General features: G+C 34.3%; 1 protein-coding gene across 1 annotated transcript in view; it reads right to left on the bottom strand.

Moving 5' to 3' along the window:
- LOC108965277 (homeobox protein araucan) overlaps positions 1-15,305 on the bottom strand; it is a 40,998-nt gene extending 25,693 nt beyond the window's left edge. The window contains exons 1-2 of the mRNA XM_018927567.1: positions 14,971-15,305; positions 3,648-4,529 (exon numbers count right to left, since the gene is read on the bottom strand). Of these exons, the coding sequence (XP_018783112.1) occupies positions 3,648-4,529; positions 14,971-15,012 (924 nt within the window). The 5' untranslated portion in view covers positions 15,013-15,305. The remainder of the gene's footprint in view (positions 1-3,647; positions 4,530-14,970) is intronic.
- Positions 15,306-20,193: the final 4,888 nt, after the last annotated feature.

The raw sequence follows: 20,193 nt of genomic DNA, 5'->3' as shown, positions 1-20,193 counted from the left end.
AAATTAAAATTAATTAAATTGATTTAAGAACTATTTAACTAAACAAATAAAATAGAAAATAAGAACACAGTAAAATTTCATAATTTACAACAATTTTTTAATCACAGATGTACAATAACTAAATAAAACAATGATTTTATCAAAGTAAAATAATGTCACATAAAACAAATTAAATTAAAAAAAAAAATCAAATTAAAAAAAGTTTTTACTAGCAATGAATAAAATAAAAAAACTATTTAATTAAAATACAATAATATCACATAAAATAAAATCATAGTAAATTAAATAATAATAAATAAAATAAAAGATCTTAATAAACTTTCATTTACCAAATTTTATTTTATAAATTCATATACTTATTAGACACACGATACAAAATGTTACGCCTTGTAATAACACGCTTACTGTGGCTTATGCCGCTTTGACATGTTTTTGCCGCTTTCTTTTGTTACTGTTTTTACCGAATCGCAGCGCGTAGGTGGAACTCATTTGCATTTCAAACTCAAAATACAAAACAAATGAGCAAACACGTAACAAAAACAACAAAGAATTGCTAATAAATGAGAGAAAATAACAATATCGATCGCTAACCGGCGATAAACGCCGATCGTGCTACTAGCTGTTGAGTGGCAGCTAACGCCTTGCCACAACATTTAGCTGGCGCGAGCAGCAGCTGTTACAGTTACTTTGAATTTGGGCTTTCAAAGAGCATTTAACTCGCTATTTATTGGCTCAAAATTAAACGTTACAACAGCTATAAACAGCGGGTAATGCATCGCACCAAAACAACAACAACAAGTCATCACCCGTACTGGAAGAAAAACCAAAAACGTTTCTTAACTCACCGCACAAAATGAAATTGCTCATAAACATTAAAATTAATGTCACTTGTGTGTGTGTTTTGGCATTTTCGTTTGGTTTTAAGGCAAATGGCTGGCCAAGCGGCGGCTTCAGCGGCTTTGCCGCCGATCAGTCAATTGGTTAGCTAGCTGTGACTTCTGTATTGTTTTTTCGTTGTTGTTGTTGAAGGAATTTTGCGCTGCTTCAGCAGTTTTTCGCTTCAGCTTTGCCTTTTTGTTTTAATTTTTTTTTTTTCTTCCAGTATTATACACATTGTTTTCTGCCTTATTATCAACTCACTCGCTACGCCAAAGCTACTGACGAATTTATGGATCAATTTAGGTTGAAAAGAAATTAGAGATCGTTAAGAATTCAAGCGTAGTAAAACAAATTTATTTATTGTTGTATTCAGATTGTTGTTGTTACTGGCTTGGTGTAGCCCCGGTATTATTGTTTTTCCCGCTTTTTTTGTTGCTTTTTGTGTTATTGTCACGTTGAGCTTGTAGCCTCTTTCGGTGTTTGGGAATAAAGCTATTATTGTTGTTTTTGTTATAATATCTTTAGTCGTTGCAGCTATGCGTCGCTTATATATGTATGTACATATGTATACATTTTATTATTGTCATATCTTTGCTTTTATTTAACGATTTCGTGTGTATGGCTAGCAAACTTGTTATTTATGTCGTTAACGAGCAAGTCGTAAAATGTTTTAAAATCAATGTCTGCGCCTTTTCTTTCGCCTTCAACGCGCTAATATGAAACAAAACTCCTTCTCAAGCACAGCAAAAGCCACTAAAAAATACCGCAATGTTTTAATTTTCGTTATGTCGATTTTTATTATATTGAAATCAAATGCGTGTTATGCAAAGAACATTTCCATTTTTTTCTGCAGTCGTTCAAAATAAGCGATCGAGGAGCAGTAGGTATGTATATATGTGTGTATGTGTTTATATATAAAATGTATGTATTTTATTTACATATACATACGTACATATTTTTATATACATACATATATCAATTTATGCATATTTGTTTGGCTTTTCATTTGTTGTGCTTCGGCTTGATGGATTTGCTTGGGAATTTTATTGATTTCTTCTAAAAACCTGTCTATACATATGTACTAATGAATATGCTTACATAAACCGATATATGTGTATATGTGATATGGTCAATGTGAATTGGGTCAACAAATTTATTACTCGAATTTTTATAAATTTGCATTTTATGATTTTCGAGACAAACGAGATCGAGTGATAATGCCACAACGAATTAAGTGACAATACAAGCTTTCAACTTTTTGCATTATCAAATTTGTATACCCTGAACAGAGTATACTAAGTTAGACCACAGTTTTTGCTAATAAAGATCTACATATTTTCTTCCTAAGAAGCTGCTCGATTGTTGCAACTGCCGATACTGGGCCACTATAGCAAATAGGTTATACAAACTGGCCGTTGTAGAGAAAACTTTTTTATTTGTGGATCTATCCTTACAAAACTTGGCATGAACTATTGACCAAACTAGTGCTACAATCTCCGAATAAACTGTTCTGATCGAAGGACTATAGCCAATAGCTGCCATACCAACTAACCGATCAAAATTAAGAAAAAGCTACTTTTATACCCTTTTATGCTATAAGAAGCAGCTATGAAGGCCTCAAAGCTTTGGTCTAGCAGAATTGAATATTTTTGCTCACTTTCCCTTATCTATTTATTTTATTATTTTAGTTAAATTTGTTTAAAATTTTGGTAATCATATTTGAGCTTAAAGAATACGCTAAATAAAATTCCTGAGTTAGTTAAGTTAATAAAATTAAGCAGGTTTGCTCTTATCTAACTCAAAAATACTTCCTTTGACAGAAATTTAGCTAGATATGTATGTACATAAGTACTAATAAATCCTATCCTATCTCTTAAACAAATGCATAATTCCCAAAATTCACCGCAAGAGTTCAGTTAACCTGAATGCAATAAGTGGACAACAAATAAATCAACCAATTTTATAGCATTTGCGGTCACATGCCACTCATGAGTTCCAAATAATATTAATAAAATAGAATGTCAAAAAAATTATATGTAAACAATTAAATTTACTTTGCTCACAACGCGGCAGGAAGTCAATGTTCGCATTAAATGCCTCTTTAGCTTTGCATAAAAGATGCCACAAATGTCAACGCAGCGGTTATGCCACATGCCAACGCTGTCAGGCAGTGACCATGCCGTCTGGTAAAGGCTGCTACTAAATGCAACAAAAACAACTAAGTGAATTCGATTTTTTTCTTTTAGTGCCATGTTTTTTAGTAACATAGGAACAAATGTCGCCATGGTGGCGTTGGCGTTGCATGCCACAAAAGGTCGCTGCACAAAGACGACACAAAGTACCAGAAAGAAAAGAAAAGAAAATGTATTGCTAGTCTGCAGTATTGCCATGGTGCAGCGAAAGACAAGACTGCAAGGCGCATGAAATATTACTAAGCACAGATAGAGAGGTCAAGGAGCGCCGCTTTGCCAGCGCTGCAGCAGTAACTAAGCAGCTAAGGAGCTGTGCGACCACCCTCGGTGTTGCAACGAAGACATATTGCAGAAAATTGCAAGACACATTGTTGTGGCCAAAGCTATTGTAATTGCTGGCTGCATTGTTGCTGTTAGACAAGGCGAAGCAAATTTGTCGCAGACGGGTTGTATTAAAATATGACATCACAATTTGCGCTGTGGTAGCCAAAAGAATTCTCATATTAAAGAATACCCTAATAACGCTTAATATATACATATGGTGTATAGACGATTTTGTTAAGGCCTACTACTTACCGGATTCGCATAGAAGGGCGGCTGCTCTGTCGCTATGCCTGATAGATACGCAGACATGCCCTCTGGATATACGCCTATCGGCACACCACCCGGTCCCGTGACAAGTCCGCCGGCGGCCGCCAAACGCTGGTAGCTGAGCATATCATATTGACAGGAGCACAGCGTTTGACCGCTAACGGGATCCGTATAGATTGTGCGTCCAGTATCACAGCAACGATTTGAGCCCGGCGTACCCGGTGGCGGTGGTACACCACCAGCACCCGGCGGACCACCAACCAAACCTGGCGGCAGGCCAGGCGGCCCACTACCCGGTGGACCTATAACCGAAACCGTTACACCACTACCTGGTCCACTTGCGCTGAGACTAGCGCCACCGGGTATACTACTACTGCCATAGGGTGTGGCAGCTGTTGAACATGGCGATATGGAGCGTGCGCCCGGCGGTACTGTCGATGTTACGGCCATCGGATTACCGTTGGCGCTGTTGTTATGATGATGATGGGCGGCGGCRGCAGCAGCAGCTGCAGCAGCGGCAGCGGCGGATGTGATAGTTAGCGGCGTTGCTACTGTGGACGTGATGCCCTTTGTGAAAGGCACGACGTTGCTATTAATATGACTGTTGTTGTTGTTATTATTATTTATGCTGGTATTTGGTGGTGGTGGCACAGCGCCAGCTGCAGCTGCTGCAGCAGCAGCGGCGGCGGCGGCAGCAGCGGCAACAGCGGACGCAACCGAAGCGGTGAGTGTGGGTTGCGGCGCGTTGGCAGCGGCTACGGTGTGCGTTGCGTTGGTGCTAAGGTTGGTGGGGTGTTGTTGGATCGGCGCGACGGGTTGTGCGGTGGCGGCTGTGGGCGATGCAGTCGGTCGAGTTGAAACGGCGTTCTGTAAAAAAAACCAAGTAACGGAGGTGTAAATAAACTTTTTTATAAACAACTATTAATAAAGGGAGTTGAAATGTTCGAATTGGTAGCACGGTAGGGCTTTTTATCTCCGCCACCAGCAGCGGCGCAAGCACAAATAGTAAATATATATGTATATGTAAAAATAAATAGAAATTTAATTAAAAATGCGTGTACCGTTATCAGCTGCAAGCATTGCAAGGGACGCACGCGCTGATAAGCAACTTCAATTGCCGAAGCAGCGTCAGTAATAACTTTTTTCCAATAAATTTTATAACTTCTCGAGACTGTAGTTATTTGTTAAGTTGTCTTATTTGGTATCAGCAAATCAATACCAAGTCAACAAATCGGTGATTCAGTATGCGTACATGTACGCTCAAGAGCTGGGGCTTCAAAGGCACTGCCGCTTACCGACAAATCATGTAATAGATTGACAGTATTGATTTAAATTACACGTTTCAAAAGGCTTAACAACAACAATACTGTAGTGTAGTATAAACGCCAGCATACACCGGTGCAAATCTAAGTGCTATAAACTGCCATGAACCGGCTTTTACTGTACGCGAGCTGCAATTACTGGCACCAAGCGCTGCAATGCAGTAAGGGCGCTGCGCAACTGATGCAAAGAAGGGCCTCTCAAGCGCTATTGTAAGACTGGACACGTGGTTATCTACGAAATATGGTTAAGTTGAAACATCAAGACAATTAGGTGCTGATTTGGCAATTAAAAGGTACGTTTGCGGCCAAACCAGTTTAACGCTTTAACGCCGAAATAATCTTAAAGAAAGCTTTATCGATTCATCACTTCGTTTAAGGTATTTAAGATGCTCAGGAGATTAGAGACAAGTGAAATATGATAAGACTTTTAATAGATTGATGGAAAGACAGTCTTGGTTGATTTAAGCGGTCAGATTAGTCTGAGATTTTTCAAAAATTAAAATTTTTTTTATTTGGAGGACACTTTAGGAAGTTTTAGGAAAAACTAATTTGCAACAAAGAGTCAACGTAATTTTATTTTAATATATTTGAAATACCTACATATATGTCGAATAAGGCCTGAATGAATGAAAATCGACTGCCTTTTCCATACTCCCAAACTAAATTCTCTAAGGTAGATATTTTTTGGAGCGTGATATAATCCCTTAAGGGCTTACATGGATTTCCGGATTTAAAAAAATTGACTTTTGTCTACTCTTCAATACCTCTAGAATATTGCAGCAAATTTTCAAGTTGACCTGAGTAATAGTTTCGTAGATACAGCCTTACGCTCGAGGATCGCCAAGCTAAGTATGCTGGCTTTAAATGCGTTTTTCTTGAAACTGTGTTTTTGAAGTCGGTTGGCAAGATTTCTCGAGTACTACACAACCAATTTTCATGACATTTTATTGGATGAGGGATTTTTTTTTTTTTCATTAAAACTATTTGAAAAAAAAAAAACAAATTTCGCGAAATTTCACTGAAATGTTTATTTTTTTGTAAAAGTGTCTGTCAAACATCCAAATTTCAGTTTTTTCCTTTAGACCAGATCTAATTTAAGGGTTTAGCTAAACCACGTATTTTTCTCTTCAGACGATGGAAGAAATGCAATGCGAAAAAACCCATTCAACAGATTAGTTAAAAAATTTTCCATCCAACTATTTTTGGCATTTTAGTAAACGGTGCTGATGTGACCCCCATACCCCAAGAATGCACAAACGCTCCTACGTGTTAACACGACTAACATTTTCGGTTTGAGCAACCTAAAAATTAGCAAAAAAGCGCCTCTAACAACACAGTCGAAAGTGACTGTAGACTAGTATAATGCCATGCCACATTAGCTTTACAATAACAAAGAAGAAATGTCTACACCACAGCAAATAAACGCTCAATATTGCAAAATAACTGTAAATCGATAAGTTTAATGTAAATTATGATGGTAATACCAACAAAAAAAAACCTGCCAAGATTATAAACATTTCATGTTGCATACACGTATTATTTGAAGCGCGTGTGGCACTAACGTGATATTCGTGTTCATTTGCAACCGACAATATAGCTGTAAAAGTAGAAAACTTCTTCATAGACGCGCATTTAACAACATTTGCTTGACTTGACTTGACTTGGCTTGTTGGCGGCGTTTGTTGACGTTCAAGTTGAAGTTGTTGTATTCGACTTGTTTCAAGTGACAGCTGAAAGTGTTTGATTTGTTATTATTTGTAATATTACAGCTCATGTTTTCAGCGGTATTTATTTATTTATTTGTTGTATGCACTTTATTTGTTTAATAAATAACAACGACATATACACATACCATGTGTGTGTATGAGTGGGCGTATGTAAGTATGTATGTGTATGAAAATATTGTGTGACGAACAAGCTTGTTTATGTGACATTCTCTTTTAAGCAACAGCCAAGCATTTATTGACACAGCAAATCGAAAACATATCCAACACATAATGTATAAAGAAAACATAAGAATATATTGAAAGAAAAAAATTTAAAACTAAATACAAACAACTGCACCAATCATGGCTGGCAATCAGTTTGATTGAACACGCTTTGAATCTGCCGCTCCTGTTTGTTTACTTGAAGCGCTGCCCCTGCGTTATCGATCAGCAAAGCCACTTTGTCGTCGTCGTCGTCGTCATCGTCTTTGACGTCGCAGTCATTGTCGATATCGGCATAATCTTTGCGCACAGCTCAACCAGCTAATAGTTCGCCGAGATTGCTTTAGTTACATACTTGCATGTAGTTTTTATATCAATATTTGTTGTTGTTTATTCAACATATTAAAGTCGTCCATTTTAAATTCCATCCGTATGCTATTACACACATACTATATATAGCCTAGTATGTGCTTTTGTTTATTTGTTGCTGCCTGACAGCAATTGTTTAGAATTATTATTTTTTAATCGCATATGACCACTTGAGCACGTCACTTCTTTAGTGGCTCTGCCTTTTGCAACCAAAAAAAAAAAACTTTAAATAGTTCGCTCGTAGATATAAGATAAGCGTTTGGTTTTATACTTATACATATGTATATGTATATATGTATAAACATATTATTAGTATAAAGTGCATCTAATATTGTGAGTTGTACATTGGTATTGATTTGCTTGGATTAGTTTTTATAGGCCGATGGGCATGCCCCAAGTACCTTCCAGGGAGTTAAGGGACGTATGTTTTAAAATTTTTTGGTATCAATATGCTTATGGTAGGAAAGAAGTTTCAGATTAGTTGTAATTATTTAGTTTTAAAAGCAAATTTTTTTTATTAAAATTCGGCAATTGAACAAATTATGTTTATTTTGCTCAAAAACCATTTCTGTTATAGGTATAAAATAAAATATTTATCTATAAAACTAAAAATAATTAAATTTCCAACCGAGTACCTAAGTACTGGAACAGTTTCGCCTATTTTATTAATGAGCAGTGTTTAAAACAAATTTTTTTTAGTCATTAAAATTGAAACATATTCGCTATCATATTAAAAAAAAAAAAAATTCAGACATTTTAATACAAAAAGAATGTTAAATTTTACATGAAATATTCGTTAGTCATTTAATTTCATATACAAAGTTTTATAAGGTCGGAGACTGAGTTCGATTTGCCACAAGAAACGAGAGTGACCCACGCGTTGTTTCGTTCTGGCTACTGTAGCAGGTTAAACTCCTACTTATCCAGAGTAGACCCTGACATATCAAACATATGTACATAAGCCCAGCGTGCAATGAGTTCCCGCATAACACTAGCCACCTCTTTGCATACGTTGCTAACTCTAAACATCTGACACCCCTCTACCTCTGGTCCGACCCTATCGCAACGTATAGTAGCTTCCTGGGCCTACTTTTGGATGACGTCGATGACAAATTATTTAACTCTTACCATCCTAACAACAATAAAGTTCGGAGTCGCTATAAATTACCTTACCTCTGTAACACATAGCTGCCATTTGAAATTCGCTACAAAGCAATAAGTTGGCCAATTAATAAATGAAAAACCGTTCTATTCAATGATTAATCAAATTTTAACTCAATAGGCAGTGATGGAATGTTTTATATGTGAAGGCCAGTAAACAAAAAATTTGAGCATCGTTATCTGGGTCTGTTTTCAGCTAACGGAGAAATATGTCAAGGCTAAATATGTCAAGTCTGGGTTTGAAGCAAACAAACGTGATGTTATGGAATGGCCACCACAGTTCGCAGATCTCAACCCTATTGGCGATTAACTTTTTAATAGACTCCAAGAAGCTGGGCAACCATAGATAATTTAATTGTCTCAATGCCTCAAAGATGTGCCGAAGTAATAAAAAACAATGGATTTGCAACAAAATATTAGTAAAACTTTTTTTTTTTTTTTTGCCATAGTTTCCAAAAAGTTGCATATGTTTTGGCCACTTAATTTAAGAGTAGATGTCAAAATGGAATTTAATATGTTTTCGATGTGCTTAAGCAAAGAAAAAACATTAAATGTAATTAAATCTGAAAAATATATATATTTTTTATATATGATACATAAATAGAACTAAAAGTGATAAAAATCATTTACCCAACCATTTGCAACGCTGTGCCAATACGCGCTGCGATATAATTTATGAAGCAGAAAACAGAAGATTTTTGCAGATAATAAACCGACGAGATGTTCAAGTCGTGCAAGCAAAACAAATGTTGCATAACTTTTCGTTTAGTCATGCTATTTTTATCATTATTAATACATATGTACGTTTTTTTTTTATAATAAATGAACACACATTTGCCACGCTGTTTGCCACAAAACCGAAGAATTCATTTTGCAGCAAACCAAAATAGCATATCAAATGAAATAGAAAATTCACCGACTAGAACAACTCGAGATAAAACGAATTCGCTGCTGTCACTTGCAAACATACAAACATACATGGTTATATAAGTTGGCAAGGAATGTCGCTGCATGTAAGTACATATCAGCGAGCGTTACTTGTACGCTTAGGTAAACATATGTACTTTGAACATCGCTGAAAAATGCAACAAATTTTAATCAACTCACTGAAGACGCGCCGAAAGTCGAAAAAAAAAACAACATTGGCAAGAACGTCTATTGAACACCATTGAACAGGAGTGAAAAAATGGGGACGGTCACAGCGCGCCAATAGACTGACTGATAAGCGCGTTGCAGCTGCGAATCACACAGCCAACATACATACGGTCGCGCGGGTGGTAAGCGGCGGCAAATCATGTCGCGCTGCCAACACTTGTACTTGAACGCCAGAATGCTGTTATTCCCCCGCAACGACACTGGCATTTATGTATTGGCTGTTGTTGTATGTTAATGTAGACGCTCTTAGGTGTATGATATGTGTACATGCATATATGTATGAATGTACATATGTATATGCATGTGATGATAGCGAAGGAGATATCGCGCAGCACAAGCTGACAAAACAGTAGCGCATGTTTTTCGCCATGTCAATGGCGGATATGTTTGCCGCACACTGATTGTGGCAACAATGCCAGCAGCTGTTGTACAACATGAAAGTTGTAATTAAAAATCAATTCGAAATGCCGTGCCAAAGGGAGCAATGCAAACACACAAAAACAAAAACATAAAAGAAATTGAAAAAAAGCAAGTAAATGAAAATTGCGCAATTAAACGTTTTACGTTGCAATTGTAACAAAACAAAAACAAAGCGCTGAATTTCMTTTATAATTTCACATAAAGTCACTCACTCACGTTGAAAGCAAACACTACGCGCCGCAAAGTCGACTCGATTTTAATTGAAAATGTGGCATTGCCGCTGACATGTACATATGTATGCATGTAAATGGCGCCGCACATATAATTACCCTTTGGCAACGCAAAGAGACACACACACATACAGATGCAATTAACTTTTGCCAATGCAAAGAGACACAAACACATGCATACATGTAATTATATTTGTGTTTCGCTAAGCGCATTTTGCTCCACTGTGGCGTCGGGGATGTATTACTGTGCGACTATTTATTGTATATTGCAGTTCCTTGTATGTGTGAGTGCGTACAAGTATTGTGGCTAACGGTAACAAAGTGACCACATTCTGCATAATTTTAATGACAGTTAATTTGAATTTACTTTACATCTCTGTAAGTGTTATTAAATATTTACAGACCGCCTATTCTGGTTGGCAATTAAAAGCGGTGGAAATGATAACATTTTTTTGACAAAAATATTGCATAAAGATTTTGAAAATTTTCATAATTTTTATTGATTTTTTTTTTTTTTTTTTTTTTTTTGTTGAAAGTAAGATTCATAGTTTTTACATTTTTGTCTTTTACATTAGAGTTTCGTTAACATGACGAAATATTATTAATGCTGCAGTAATGAAATATAATAACACATTTGTGAACTAATTTTATTTTTCAATTAAAGTAAGCTCTTTTATATATTCTCATAATATTTTAGAAAACTAATGTATAGTAAATCTTAATAATGAAAAATAATTTCAAAACTTTACATTAATAACAAATAATCAATTTCAACCTCTTTATAAAGCTTGTTATTTTTGTTTTTTTTTTTTGTTGATTAAATGAAATTAAATAATTAAATTAAATTAAAAATTAAAAATTAATTTTTGGAATATATTTCTTTTTTTGCATTTTCTGAAAACATGACGGTAAGTGTACACCAAAGTACGCCGAAAAGAATTTTTGTTATGTGTAAGATAAAATAAAAACACTAAAAACTTGAAAATTTGTATTTTTTATATAAATTTTTAGGTTATATTATATATAGTTGATCTCTAAATAAGCCACAACTTTGCCAACTCTTTTCTATAGAGCACTTAGTTTCATTTCGAGATTCTTCATCTTCTTTATTGGCGAAATTAAACGTTTTAAACCCTTAAGAATTCAACCACGCCCCATTTCTTTCTCTTCTTGACTGGTCGCGCGGAAATTGTTGCTATTTTCATTTTTATTATTTTATCTTTCGTTTCGTATTTCAATTTGCTATTTGCTAATTTCTTTAATTTCTTACCATCTTCAAAGGCGTTTGTACTCAACTCAACTTTGTTCTCTATTCAATTTCTAATTTCTACTTCTGTTTAAAAAAAAAATTTTTTGACTCTTTACGCCCATTGTGAAAAATATACATATTTTGACCCTAACAAAACTTGGCGCTAAAACTTACTTTAGCATAAACTTTTGCATCACGACTTCACTAATTATAGATTTCTTTAATTATAGCGTATTATCTACCGCAATGCTGTCAACACAATTTATATTAAATTTATCAATTTTAATGCGTTGAATGTCGTAAAAAATCCAATCGGAGTTGTAATCTCGCTGAATTGACAAAAAAAATAATGAGTTATACAAATACAGTAAATCGGCACGAGTATATTTTTGGCAAATAATGGCGATAACCAATGACGACACAGTGTGCTACATAAGTACACGTACATATGTATTGGCTGTCACTAAGTGATAAGCAATATGATTCACATGCATATTTTTAAAAGTTTGCATTCATTCATTGATTTCGCTTCGATTATAAAATTAGGCGCTAAAAATATATTAAAGAAAAATATTGATAATAAATAAATACATACATATGATGTATGTATGTATACACATATGTAATATTTAAATAATCGCTTGCAGCTCAAAAAGCGTGCGTACTTCAAAAATTGCTTATTCATGGCATATATAATTAAATATATTTCATTTTCAGTTGAATAATCGCATCGAATTTTACCCCAGAATTTAGTGAAACCCTCAAATTCGTATGGCAATTGTTGTTGCAACGAAACTTGCGTTTTTAAGTTTTAAATTATATAAGTTATAACTTTTGAAACTGGCTATTAGGCAAATCACTATTATTTTTTAAGCGAAAAAGGGTAATATGATAAACTTAAAAATTTTCACGCATATCCGCTAAATTTTATATAAGCACAACAACGATTTTTTAACTCGTAAGTTCAACAGTTCTTCTTTTGGTCATAAATTATCTCATTATAATAAAATCGGTGCACTGCATTGATTGAAATTCACTCAATCAGCTCACACTAACTAGCCGAAATAATGTGATTTTCTATCACACATCAAGAGTTGAACTAATAAAAAAATCATTAGCGCAATCAAAGCCACCAGATACTTGGGTGTTGATGCTTGTATTTGCCATTTGTACAATTTAAATCATTCCGGTTTCGATTAGTGGAAAAAAATGCTCGTAAATTGCGATTGTGATCAATAAAATGAAGTTTCTTTACCATGAGCTCAAAACTATAACTATAAAACTATAGCGTAGTTTGAAAAATTAAGCCAGTTTTATGATTAGTTTTGAATATATATTTTTTTTATACTTTTGGTTTAAAATGCAACACGCGCTTTTTGGGTAAGCACATTTTTAATATCACATGCTTTTTGGTAGTTTTATTTTGTAATCTTCAAATGCAAAATAACGTAACATCACTTTTCATAAATTTACAGGCGAAGAAAAAACACACTAATAGAAACAACTCATATCGAAAAAAATTAGATTTAGTTATAAAGTGGTTATATCTGACATTGACTGTTGAAAATTTAATAAATTAATTAAGCTTAATTTGAATGTTTAGTCAGTCAAATTATTCAAATTAAAAAAAAAATGATTTTTGTCTTTTTTATTATTATTTAAAATTTGTCAAAAATGTATAAAACGAAAATTTTGAAACAGAAATGCTGCTGAATCCACAATTTTTTAAAGAGAATAATCAAGAGAGAAGAGAAATATTCAGAAGAAAAATATAAGCCTTCATATGTACATATGTATATATGTACATATATACCCATTTTCTCATATAGCAGATATCATTTTTTAATTTCGCGTATAAAATTTTTGAAACTCATTTTCGTTATTATTTGAATCAAAGTGTTAAGCTTTTTACTTCGAAAATTTTTATATTAAACTTAAAATTTTATAAGAGCAAGTATGGTTTCTACCGGCAAAATATGCTCTCACAAATAAAAACTCATTGAGAAAATGTGAAATTGATTGTCTAGAGTTCTTCAAATTTCAAACTGCATTAAAAAATATATGTAAGGAAAATATTATGACTGTCTACCGTGTTGGTAGGTATACAAGAGTCCGGTTAGTGCATTCTCAAAGCAATATAAAAAGTCTGCTTTAGTTTTATGAAGTATATTTCGAATCAGTGAAGCTTGTCATAAAAACACATAAACTTTTCGTAGACATAGAAAGGTGATTTTTTGTCCATCAGGCGTTAGAAGCACTCACTTCTTTATTTTATTACAAAGTATAAATATTTTTCATTTTGAAATAAGTTAAAACCAACCACAGTACATTTTGTTTGTGTATATCAACCAAATTGATAGCAAAATACTTCATGTATTCCCATTTTGAGAGCGGCGGCAAACACTTCAGATGAAACTTTATACTGCACTCTTACTGCTTATCTTCAGCAAAATACCCGCACGTGCAGTTTTTAAGTGTAACTACGATTGTTATAGATTTCATAATTGCAGAAAATTTTAAATTCAAATGTAAAATTTCCATATACAAAACAAAGTGTGTCTTCAAGGTTCATATTATTTAATTTAGGATTTAAGAAAATCATTGAATTAGTTTGCGAAAATTGTCATTATTGAGGTCCAATTCTTAAAGATATTAAATTTTATACTTTCACAAATGATTGCTGTTCATTCTTCAATCATTTTGTAGGGCTGCACTTTGGCGTTCGGTAATAAAACCGTGTGCAAAAGACTAAAGACCGTAGGTGGCAGTTCAAAATCTTAATTTTTTACTATGTACATAAGTTGTATTCAAAAAATAATGGGGATATTCTCTTCTTTTTCTCTTTTTGAAAAAAAAAAATTAATAAATAAATCAAGAAAGTCCCATTCCATATTATGTACTTCTGCCAGCACCCTTCCAATAGCCGAAACATTTCTCCAAAAATAAATTTTGGCACAGCTTTTGCTCGTTCATCAATCTTGTAAAACGACAGCATTTAATATTCTCTGCATTTTTCGAAATATAAAAAGTCATACGAAGTCATGTCTGGTGAATATGGAGACTGGTCCTTACAATATCGCTTTCCTTCAGGAATTCACGCGCAAGCATTGAAGTTTTAGCTTTTAACAAACGAAAATCGCCAAGCTCTTAAAAACAGGTCTAACCTTAGCCACTGCTGTAGACCATGAATACAACTCACATTTAATCGTACTTCAGGGGCATGTTATCAACGTATTGAAAACAATCGACAATTGAATGGGAAAAATTTTAAATTTTTAAATAAATTTTTTTCTGAACCTTTTATGTACATATGTTCATACATATACATATATAAGTACATGTTTCTGTAGTAAATTCATATATCTCAAGCAAATAAAATTGATTAAATCTCCATTAAATGCAAATTTAGATAAAAACATTGAAAAAATTTGTATTTTTTAATGTTTAAAGAAAAATATTGAAATTTATACGCACCATTACTAAACACACACCACTGTCATTACTGTGGACTGTCATTTAATGTTATGATTTGGCGAAAATAATAAAAATTTAATACTATTTATATAAACTATGCAGGCGTACCGCAATAATTATTCAATGCAATTTTTTGCCTGCAATAGTTTCACACGCTTATTACTTTTTGTTTGTTATTAGAACTGCAATTAATGCCACAGCGTACACGATTAACACAACAAAGCGGGTAATCACCGGCTCTGCTTTACACTAATTTTGCGAGAGTAATAATTTTATACTGGTTTATTTAAATTTATTTATTTTTTGTGCACTTTCCAATTAATCCAAACGATATACATACAGTGATGTGCGATGAAATAAAGCCATACATTTTCTGATGATATTATTGCACTTAAATTTTTTTTAAGGATCTAACATGCCATGAACTATTTGTAGTTCAGTACTCACATCGTCTGTGTATATTTTCCCGTTACTTCTGAATTCAACTTCGAGTTCATTTTTAACAAATCAGTGAAAATGTGCTATTAATTGTGCAGCAACGTGTGCGTTAAAATAGAGCCAACCGATAAAGYAAAACTTTTAGTGACATTAAAACATATTTATACAATATAATTTTCAGGCAAACGTGAGTAAAGGTTTCTAGTTTTTTGAATTTGGAGTAAATTTGGGTGTTTAATTCTTTTAAGGTCTAAAAAAGGGTAGAGCCAAACACTGCAGCCCTGAATGCAGAAAATTTATAAAAAATTTTAGAAAGCAAGGCAAAAGTCAAAGAAAAATAGCTGGATTAGTTGGCTGCTCAAAAAAAATGRTTTAAAACGCSATAAATTACAAAGATATCTCAGAAAACAGAGTCAAAAAGCCCAAAATCAACGAGGGTTTGCGAAGGCGTATCCTGCGTCACGTTAAAAAAGATCCATTTGTGACTACTTCCGCACTCAAAAAACAGTTTTCTTTGGATGTGGATACTTCAACAATTAGAAAACTGTTAACCAAAGAGAGATTAAAGGCTAAAACAGCTCGAACGTTTCCGTTTCTAACCAAAGAAAACGTAAAAAAAAACGATTAAAATTTGTCGAGGATCATGTGAATTGGCCCGCGAGTAAGTGGCGAAACATTCTTTGGTCAGATGAAATAAAAGTGAATTTATTTAACTCTGGCCGAGGCAGCCTTACTGTACGAAGGCCCCCCAATACCGAATTCTGCCCTCAACACACTGTRAAAACRGTAAAACATGKCGGTGGGAGTATAATGGTAKGGGGGTACTTTTCTTATTATGGGACTGGTCCTCTATTTCGGATAGAAGGTACAATGGATGCCTCGAAGTACACTAGAATTTACAATAAAACTATGTTGCCTTACGCAGAACTTAATATGCCGCTTCTATGGGTGTTCCAGCAAGATAACGACCCAAARCACACATCGAAGCGGGCAAAAGAATGGTTTAGTCAAAATAACATCCAACTTCTATGCTGGCCGCCACAGTCGCCAGATCTAAACCCAATTGAAAATTTGTGGCGAGAGGTTAAAGTGGCTCTTAGAGGAAAAAATCCAACAAATAAAGATGCCCTTTGGAAACTAGTGAACGACGCATGGGAGCAAATTCCAGCTGCTAAGTGCCTGAATCTAGTGGATTCGATGCCCAGGCNTAAAAATTTTTGATTTCAGGTCATGAGATACGACTGAAATTGAATAATTACCTTTGGCTCTATTTCAAGTCACAGCCGAAATAAGAAATACCAATGAATTTTAAATTTTTTCGTTTATGTTTTAGACTTAAGCTGTTTAATTTGTTTTTTAATATACGTCTCATAGGTTGTTCTTTTTTACCTATTAAAGAAATAGATGAAAAAAGTGAATTTTTATATGATTTGTTAATTTAAATAATTTCGATAGTACTGGCTCTATTTCATCGCATATCACTGTATAAACACATATGTATATAAATCCATGCAAACAGTTAAAGCTACCGGCGCTATTATTTTTCTATGCACAACTTGGAAATTTTTTCTACGCACTTTTGCCGACGCAATTTTCTAGTTTACTGGCACACGCACGATTTGCTGTTTCTTCTTCGTTACAGAGTCGAGTTTATACTTTTTGCCAAAATTTACGTCTAAAAATCACACCGAAAATGAATTTCGTTTCAAAACAGTTTACAGTTAACACTTTTTGGCAGCGCACAAATTAGTATTGAAGATTTCGTTAAGCTGCCTTGCGAACGCGATTTGGCTAAACACAGCTAGTAATAGTTAATGTATGATGCGGCGCACTGACAATACTGATTGACGGCGGCGGGCCAGTGGGCGAGCGCACTAACTACCCATATATGTGGAATCGTAACAAACGGCAGGCACTGGCTAACCAACAACTGACATTTCGTTCGACGGCGTACGACGGCGGAGCGAACGTGCGAGCATATGCGAGCGACACGGCACGACGATGCAAACAATCTGCGTAACAGTCAAAAGTAGACTAACATGAATTTCCAACATGAGCAACTACAAAGTTGTACAACAAATGGGAATTACAACACGACGACACGATGATGATGACGACGACAACAACAGCAATGCGCCAGGCAATGTACAACGACAACGAACTACTACGACATCGACATAAACATCAACAACGACACGATGTACAGCCACAATAACAAATGAAACGAAAAAAACACACACCCATACATGCACACAAAACAACAATAACAACAATTGGTTGTACAAGTAAAGCAACGATAATGGTGATAGCATGGCTGGCTGGCTGACTGGCTGCCCGCAGCGCAGTAGCCCGCTCTGTTGTTGGTGGTAGTAGTGGTGGTGATGGTGATGGTGGTGGGTTCAGCGCTGCTACAACAATACTCGTAGCAATAATGAGTGCCAAACAACCAACAAAACATGAGAGTACATCAAGAAAACATCAGGCAATCGCAGCAATAAGACACACAAATACATGTTTACGCAGAGGGAAGCACACACACGCATACACATGCAAACGACTGTTTGCAAAGGGAGTAACGAAAGGTTAGCGGAAGGTAACCAACGAATTGACACACAGATGCACCACTACATGGAGAGCGTAATTTTGTAGAGCGCGTGCTATACAGAGAGAGACTGAGAGTGTTTTTCTGCAGACTGAGCGTACCAGGAGAGCGAATGCAAATACAATATGAAGTGCATAAAAACTGTAAAATTGCATTTGAGCGAGTTGTGCTGTTGAAGAGCTATTAGCAGAGTTATTCTACGATCTACGACTACACGTGTGCGTGTTTGCAGCGGTGACGTGCGGGGTTTAAGAGAGTTATAAGAAAAGTTAAATACAGCACATGTAATAAAGAGTAGCAACAATCAAAAGCAAATTGAAGAACAAGAAGTGTATAAAACTGCAGCAACAACAACAGCAAGCAATAACAAATGATGATAATGCGAAATGAGTATGTACAAATACATTGCAGAGTGGAGTTGGACAAGGAGTTTATTTTGTAACACACAACAACAACAAAAATACTAACAGCAAAAAAGTATGCCCTGCAGCGCGAGGTATTGGCCAGCAAATGTGGCATACACAATTGGATTGCTGCAAGCAGGGTGGTTAATTGGGGTACTTGTAAAGTCCAAAATACACATAGAGGAAGAAACTCGATTGCAGCAGGTATAAACTTATTTACAATCGTATTATAATGATTATTAATATTCCAAGAAATCGAAAACAACAACAGTCAGGCAAATAGTTGGGCATGTGGAAGTTTATTGATCTATATTTTCATGTAAGAAATCGAGAAAGATATACATGCATATGTATGCATGTACATAGATGTAAACGTCATTTAATGAAAAAAATTTATTTCTATTAGTAATTGTAAAAATATTAATGTTTTGTTAAAGCCCTCAAAATTTTTTTGAAAAATAGCGTATCGAGGTAATTTCGACTTATGCGACACACCAGGGTTAACGCAATTTATTTAATCTTTTAAGCAAGCTGTCAAATCAATTATTCTTAATAATTTCGCTAATATTCATTATAAGAGAGCATGTCTTCATTTAAGGGGTTATATACAGTTACAAATTTTCAAAATATTTCATATCGTTCCCGTGCATATTTACGATGTGCGCGCAAATTTGGAAATGCGCTACAGAGTGCTTGGAAGTTCACTCCAAATTTTAAAGGCTCGTCTAAGTGTGAAATTTTCGAAAAACTTTTTTTTTGCGTTATCAGATAGTTTACACTGTAATAAACATTATCACAAATTTTGAAATCGAAATTAAAATTCTTACAAAATCTCGAAAAGCATGGCTAAAAAACGGCTATACCGATTTGTCTCAAATCGCCATTTTGTAAAAAAAATTGGATTTTGTTTATTCCTTCGATTTATTACTAGACTAAACATTATTTTGACGAAATCTCTTTGGTTTTTTTTTTAATTTCAGGGAATCCAGTTCAGAGATATAGTGGTGACCGCAAAAAGTCTTCCTAGAGAAAAGCCCCGGAAATTAACTGTAGTTCCTTTCCAACTATATAATTTTACTAAAATTGAGTCTTGAAATATAGCTAAAAAAAAATACTATAATACACATATGTGCAAGTTTTTGGATCAATAATTTTATAAGTTTCCTAAAAAAAAAAAAAAATCTGGAAATTTCGCTTTTTTCGGCCATCTTACTGTATATAACCCCTTAAAGACTGTTATAGTGCAGTTAGGAGGTCACAATAAAAAAAGATAATTTTTGGAAATTTTTGTAAAGGAAACTACAATTAAAAGCAAAAGGAAGTTCCAATTTTTTGAATGTTCTGCTTTCAATAAATTTTGTACACAATTTTGCTAAAAAATTAACCAATCACACAAGGAGTGCCTCTAATAAATGTTAATTCCTAAATATATTTTTAATACCGTTTTTATTCCAAATTATACACTATTATATGAAAGTAATAAAAGGAAAAATACTGAAAAATACGATTAATCACTTTTTTCCGACTTTCCGTAGAGACTACTAGGAAATAAAAAGTAGATGAAATAGAAGAGTGAGAAAATAATCATTTGATGGGGTTCTTTTTTTATTTGCAAAAAAAAAAATATAGTATATATTTTTATGCCAACAGAGAATAAAGATTTCAGCAAACATTAAGCCAGCTGATTAAAAAAATCCGATATTTTGACGTGAGAATTTTCGATTAAAAATTATATTTTTTTCAATTTGAAGTATATTTACTTCAAAATCCTCAGATCGC

This window comes from Bactrocera latifrons, unplaced genomic scaffold, assembly GCF_001853355.1.
Source record: "Bactrocera latifrons isolate USDA-ARS-PBARC rearing strain unplaced genomic scaffold, ASM185335v1 scaffold_1, whole genome shotgun sequence".
NCBI classification, from domain to species: Eukaryota; Metazoa; Arthropoda; class Insecta; order Diptera; family Tephritidae; genus Bactrocera; species Bactrocera latifrons.
This window is presented reverse-complemented; position numbering and strand designations above follow the sequence as displayed.